At 48.6% G+C, this 6,543-nt stretch overlaps 2 protein-coding genes across 3 annotated transcripts in view; one reads left to right on the top strand and one right to left on the bottom strand.

Annotated features, from left to right (window-relative positions):
- Positions 1–623: 623 nt before the first annotated feature.
- On the bottom strand, positions 624–4,563 carry LOC104984849. Of its 2 annotated transcripts, XR_824793.1 has the most exons (3): positions 3,988–4,563; positions 3,744–3,861; positions 3,125–3,200 (listed from the first exon to the last, which is right to left on the bottom strand). XR_824793.1 is itself a non-coding variant. In XM_010834785.1 (2 exons), the coding sequence occupies exons 1-2, from the start codon at positions 4,275–4,277 to the stop codon at positions 3,011–3,013; spliced, it is 480 nt and encodes a 159-aa protein (XP_010833087.1). In that variant the 5' UTR covers positions 4,278–4,478; the 3' UTR covers positions 624–3,010. The 2 variants fall into 2 exon arrangements, 1 of the variants encoding a protein (XP_010833087.1); XM_010834785.1 differs by lacking the exon at positions 3,744–3,861 and having other exon boundaries at positions 624–3,200; positions 3,988–4,478.
- ZFAT (zinc finger and AT hook domain containing) overlaps positions 3,193–6,543 on the top strand; it is a 158,949-nt gene continuing 155,598 nt past the window's right edge. The window contains exon 1 of the mRNA XM_010834786.1: positions 3,193–3,339. Within this exon, the coding sequence (XP_010833088.1) occupies positions 3,321–3,339 (19 nt within the window). The 5' untranslated portion in view covers positions 3,193–3,320. The remainder of the gene's footprint in view (positions 3,340–6,543) is intronic.

Here is a 6,543-nt window from a genome sequence, read left to right as displayed (position 1 = left end):
CAAAATTTGCATTCAAGAAAACATAAAATTATGTATACAAATTATTCTGGCTTCATGTAAATATGCATGTTTGCCATATAGCTATTAGATATAATTATAAAACTATTGACACAAATGTATTCAATTATGTTAATTTATTATTGCATAATGAAATGTCATTTCATGTAATACATTTCTGGCACAAATTCACTCCTGTGCCTGTCTTGAGAGGCTGAAGAGGCCACCAGACGGCAAGCTGGGAGGCTCACGCCCTCTAGGAACTGTCGCTGAAGCAGGATGCTATTATTTAGACAATTTAGAGCAATTTATATTTACTTCTATTAATGTGCCTTCACTAATTGAAGGCATTCTGGGACAGTACGCAAATGGAGTATAAAGATGTTTGCTGACTGAATACGTGCCAATCACTCAGCAGGGCCATGGGTGGACTCATCTCTCCATTTGCAAATCTGGTCCTGTAGAAAGGGACTGTCTCTTGGTCATTTCTGTATGACTGTGGCCAGTAATGATAGGGGCTTAGTGATTCTTCTTTGAACAGAGAAGAAGGAAAATACCATGAGAATAACAGAGAAAATCATAGCTGTCCAAATCATTAATTCAGGAATATCATTCACAATCCACTATTTTTTTAAAAATTTGACTTTATTAATATTCTGAGGCAACTGGGTTTGAGACAAATTTTAAATTGCTTCACTTCCAAAATTCATTTTGGTCACAACATCCAGGAGTAACCCGTCGGTTAATCAATAACATTTAAATACTGTTGTTAGAAAGGCAACCCAGCACAAAACCAATACTGTCAGCAATCAGAACAACTCTAATTTCCTGACGGAAATCAATTCACAGCAAAATAGTGGTTATTGCAAATATTTATCCGTCTGAAAGGGAACACTCATCCATGCAGCTTTTTGAGCAGTTCATTTGCAAATCAAAGACTGTGATGAGTTCCACTCAGCCATCTATCTTGAGACTTGGAAGCACTGTGGGAGGCGGTGGGTGTGTAGCAATAACCCTAGGATTGCCTTGAAGTGGCCCTTTTGGGGATGGGTGGGTAGTGTGGACATATCCCACATGCGATGTGGGGAAAGTACTGGGCATGGAGACCAGGTCTACACCTGGGTTGTCACTGACCTGCTGTATGAGGTCAGAAAGCCACCTAACCTCTCTGCACACTTTTCTCTTCTTGAAAAGAAGGATATTCTTATTTGTCCAATTTAGCCCTCCTATTGTTGTGAAAAGGAAGAGGTGGGGGGAGGGATACCTCTTAAGTTATATTTAATGGACTGGGTAAATTTGGGGTCTTATAATCTTGAGTCTCTATTTCCCAAGAACAGGGTTAAGGAGCAAGACAAGGTTTCCAATAAATCCAAGCATCATCCTCCAGCTCAATGCTCTGTGCTGCTGTTCAGTCGCTGTGTCACAGCCAATTCTTCGAGACCCCATGGACTGCGGCACGCCAGGGAACTGTCCCTCACCATCTCCCAGAGTTGTGGGATGTTCGTGGGAGTTTTACTAACTATAAAACAAGTGCCAATGAGAACAAATGTGTTCACTGAGTAACAGTGCAGTAGGAGCTGGAAACAAAGATAAAAAAATCTGCGTGGCTTCTGTGCTCAAGAAGTTCATAGTCTAGATGCGTTGGGAGGGGGCTGTGTAAACAGATAAATGCAGTGGGCTTGGGATGGTGCAGGCCCGAAGTGTGAGCAGGAGTGTGGGAACAGTCATGAGCTGAAAGAGAATTCCTTAAACTGAGCCGCAAAAGAGGGGAAGTTATTTTGGGCAAAGGCTTACAACAGGCAAAGATTAGTATTTCAGAAGAACCAGAAAAACAAATCAGTATTTCCCAAATTTTTCACTTCAAGTTCACTTTCACATTTATCTCTGTTACCACATAAAACCATTTTAAGTCAACTAATTTTAGAAAATGTAAACAAGTTGGATTTAAAAAGAAAACTTTACACGATTACTACCAAAAATTACATTATTTGCTATAAACAGAAGCAAACCTTTAAAATAAAAGCAACAGGAACTCATTAATTTAATAAATCACTGTCAGGCTGTTCCTAGTTTTGGTGGCCAAAGGGGTGACCAGGATGAAATCAGGATAAATTAATGTCAGACAGTTAATAAATCCTATGGAGAAAACAGAGTGACTTAGGAAGGTTCCTTTGGATGGGGTGGCCCGGCAGGGCCCGCTACAGTATGTCATTTGAGCAGATATCTGAAGAAAGTGGTAGACCGAAAAGGAAAAGGAGGTCATTACAACTCAAGCAGATGCTGTGGCTTGCAGAAAGAAGGCTGCGAGCCAGATTCACGGAGAGGGGTAAGTGATGGGGTGGCGGGCTCACAGCCAGCCGACACTTTCTGCAAGATAGTCTAGAGCGTGGAGAGGCAGGCGCTCGGTCGAGGGGGTTCCAGCTGCTGAATTCTATCTGTAAGAGTAAATCTAAGCTGAAGCTCCAATCCTTTGGCCACCTGATGCGAAGAACTGACTCACTGGAAAAGACCCTGATGCTGGGAAAGACTGAAGGCAGGAGAAGAAGGGGACAAGAGAGGATGAGATGGTTTGGATGGCATCGCCGACTCGATGGACAGGAGTTTGCGTAAACTCCGGGAGTTGGTGATGGACAGGGAGGTCTGACGCGCTGCAGTGCAGAGTCGGACACGACTGAGCGACTGAACTGAACTGATTCCTAGCGGAAAGCATCTGCAAACAGTGCAACCTTGGAAAGAGAGTGAGCGAGGCCGGCTGTGACCGCCCCGACTGACAATTTAGTAAATAAATGAAAGCCAAGAAAAGTCAAGTCGCTGAGAACTGGGACAAGAAAGCGGAAACTCTCCTTCTTCGTCCAGCCCGGTGCGGTCCAAGGATGGGGCTGGCAGGCAGACGCCGGGTCCGGGCAGAGCAGGGTAGACTCGCGCTTCTGCAGTCCTCACTCCCGGCCTCCCGTGAGCCCCTTTCCGGGAGAGGCTCAAAACGCGGAGCCGGCAAATCCGCGGAACCGGATGGCTAAGCCGGGATATGGAGTCGGCGCACGCGCAGTGGCCCGACCGAGCCCGGCCGCTCTCGCCGCTGGGGGGGAGGGTCATCCGAGCCTGACGTCCGCGACGCCGACGTCAGCGCCCCGGGAAGAGGAGGGCGAAGACTCCATCCGCCATGTTGGATGCCGCAGATTCGCCATAACCGCGCCGGCTCTTTTCTTAAAAAAATAAAAATAAAAAGCGAAGCATCAGTGGGGCGCCCCGCCTTCTCGGTCGGCGCGGGAGGGGGCCCGGAAGAGCCCGACGCTTTTTTTTCCCTCCGCGGCAGGGGCGTTGCCATGGAGACGCGGGCGGCAGGTGAGCCGGGCTGGGGGTTGGGGTGGGGATGGGTGGGGGTGGGGCGAAGCGCGGCGCGCGGGAAGCCGTTGCGAGCTCGGAGTCGGGAAGGAGCGCGCGGGCCGCTGGGCGGCGGAGGGATCTACGGCCCCGGGCGGAGAGCGGACGTAGCGGCGTCCTTCGACGGCACGTTCGGTCGCTAGCAGTATCCCGCCGCCTCGGGTTTTTATTGAGAAAAAAAGTAACGAGGATGCTAGCGGAAGAACGAGCGAGGGAAGGCAGTGCGCGCGCGCGTGCGCGGAGCCGTTTCCAGGGCAACGGGTGGGGCTGGGGCGCGCGCCAGCGACCGAGCGCAGGCGTGCCGGCGGGCGGGATGTTCGAATCCCCGCGCCGCCCACTCTTTGGCCGCTCTGCCTCCTTCTTGCCTGCCCTCAGTTTCCTCCTCCGTGAATTGGGTAGCTCCTTCAGACCCACGTTCTTTAGGCAGGGTGTGTTGAAGGGACAAGGTTCCACCGAGCTGCTGAAGGAAAGTTTCTTTGTGTCCTGAAGAGGGAACCATAAACGCCAGAGATTATTAGCATTCTGGCTGCCGGTAACCCTGTAACATCCTGTGATAAACTAATTTATCCTCTACCTGCCGCCTAGCCCTGCGGGCCCCTTGGTCCTCACCCGTTAAAGTTAAGCTGAAATGCCACCTCCTCCAGGCAGCCGTCCGTCTCTGGCTTCCGGGCGGGGGGAGGCAGGCTTTCTGCCCTTGGACGCAAGAGCAGGATGGATCTTCTGAACACCTGGCCCGAGCCCCTTGACGCTGAGCTTGGGGCTCCTTCCTGCGTGATTAACAAGAAGCGTCTGCACTGGGGCACTGACCTCGCGCTTCCTGCCTCTCTATTTCTACCAACAGTTCTAATTTGTATGTCTTTTACTGACGAGGAACAAAAGTTCAGAGAGGTCAACTTCATACAGTTTGGAAATGGCAGAACTGAGGCTTTAAAAATCAACTTCCTCCAGCTTGGGATGAAATCCAGACTTCGGGGTGCCTGCCCGGCTTGTACTTCTGGCTCCTGGAAGCTCAAGTGCCTGGCCTCCAGTGGGTGCTGTAGGGTACCTTTATCGAAGGGAAGAGTGAATATCTGGCTGCACTGACCACCTCCTGCCCCTTCCAGACTGGTTCCCTAGCAGAGCCCAGTGACTTGAGGAATAATTGATATAAGTTTGGTGTCATATGGTGACTTGGACTGGAAAGAATCTGCCTACAGTGCGGGAGACCCGGGTTCGATTCCTGAGTCGGGAAGATCCCCTGGAGAAGGGAATGGCAACCCACTCCAGTATTCTTGCCTGGAAAATCCCATGGATGGAGGAGCCTGGTGGGCTACAGTCCATGGGGTCCCTAATAGTTGGACATGACTAAGCAATTAACACCGAGTGTCATAGGGCATACCATCAACAATGGCCCCTCCAACATCAACTGCTGAGTCTATAAGCATGTTGAAGCAGTTATACTGAGTGTCCCCCATACTGAGGGTTGCAGAAGGCATTTGAGCTTATGTATGGTATTTGGTGCCCAGACGCCAGGGGCACGTTTCATGGATTCTTCAGTTGAAGCATCTCTATATGCCAGGCAGGGATGAGTAAAGAGCCCTTGGACCCTTGGTTCTGCCCTCATACTATTGTGTCAGATTCCGACAAGGAGAGCCAGTAAAGTGTGTGTGTGTGTGTGTGTGTGTGTGTGATGATGAAGCAGACCCAGATCCCCAGGAGCTGTGAACTATGCCTGGCATGCTTTCTGACAATAATGATGTTACCGAATCCAAAACCCGTACTGCTTGCCACACGATGGGTCAATAAATCGAGAGATGAATCACTGGGGCAAGGAACAGTGAGTTTATTTGGAAAGCCAGCAGCTGGCGAAGATGATGGACCAGTGTCCCAAAGCACAGTTGTACCTGAGTTAGAATTCAGGCTTCTTTTATAATAAAAGGGGAGAGGGGGAGTGGTTGGTTGGTACAAACTTCTTGGTGTCTGAATCCTTAGTTCTTGTACCTGCGCTCCTAGGTCTGGTTACAATGTTCCTATAAACCTCCAAGACAAACATTATTCTCTGTTCTGCAAGTTTTTATCTGTATGAATGGAAAAGTGTTGTACTTTAAAGGTCAGAGCCTTGAGAAGGGGCCATTCTGTATATTTCAGGCTGTAGGCAAGGGTTTCTTGACTGGTAGCAAAAACAATAGAATACAAAGGTTAAAGTAGAAGAAACAGATCAGATGTGGAGTCAGACTTGATCTTCCCTACTGAACTGTCTTTGTTTGGTGCTTCCCTTCTCCCAAGTATAGATACATGGCATGCACTGCCCACTTCTCTTCTGGAGTTTACCTAACAGTTTCTAAAAACAATCCTGGACATTGTTGTAGTTGCCTTGACTTTTCAGCTATAAGTGACACAGATCATGTTTTAGAATATATTGCTGTTAACTTGCCATCTCTAATTCCTGAAGAGAGTCTCCTGTTTCGCTTGGTTGTTGGGTTACGGCAGGAGAGTCAGTACAATAAGTGATAAGGTGGAGTCGTGTTTGGCCTCTAAGGTGCAGCTTCTAGGTGGTGAGCCTGCCGTGATGGTCACCACCTTGAACTGGAGATCTGCCTGCTACCACACTGCTCCCTTCTCAGTCCATTTACCTTGTAGAACAATGATTCCTGTGTTACCTTACAATTTACCCAACAACTTGTCAAAGACAGCTATCCTTCAGTAGAATTAAGTGTCTGCCTAAGGCAAGGGCAGTCAGGAATTAGATATATTAAAAAGACTCTCCCGTAATTGCATTTCCTTTTATAGACAGTTTCATGCAGGCTGCTTCTGCAAACCTCCCCTGCGAGAGGAGCAGGTTTAATTATGTAGAAGGGATTTAGCCTGGAGTTAAGTTTTCTTTTTGTTCTCAACTGTTTATCCTGTTAAACTTTCACTGTCTTTGCAGTTTCTCAAGGGCAGGTGTCAACTTTAAGGGCAGGAACAGCCTGGAGGGTGGAATGAACACGTGCTCTGGGGCCTGGGATCTGCTCTCACCAGATTCCTGCAGGAGATGCCCTGGGCCGGTGCCCTGGAGGCTGGTGGTCCTGCTCCTCATCCCTTTCACCCAGACCCAGTCTGTCTGCCCTGCAGCCTAATGCTTTGTCACCTGCTTGCTTCTTGAAAACATTTGTGATTGGAAAAGTGTGACAGATGTTGACTGAT

This window comes from Bison bison, unplaced genomic scaffold (genome assembly GCF_000754665.1).
Source record: "Bison bison bison isolate TAMUID 2011002044 unplaced genomic scaffold, Bison_UMD1.0 scf7180017864036, whole genome shotgun sequence".
Classification (NCBI taxonomy): domain Eukaryota; kingdom Metazoa; phylum Chordata; class Mammalia; order Artiodactyla; family Bovidae; genus Bison; species Bison bison.
Note: the sequence above shows the minus strand (reverse complement) of the source record. Positions and strands in the feature narration are given on the sequence as shown.

Coding starts and splice junctions, on each gene's coding strand:
- LOC104984849 (XM_010834785.1), bottom strand. CDS start 4,277: ATGAAGTTGACCTCTCTGAACTTTTGTTCCTCGTCAGTAAAAGACATA. Junction 3,201..3,987: donor TTTCAGCTTAACTTTAACGG/GTGAGGACCAAG, acceptor TATTTTTTTAAG/AAAAGAGCCGGCGCGGTTAT.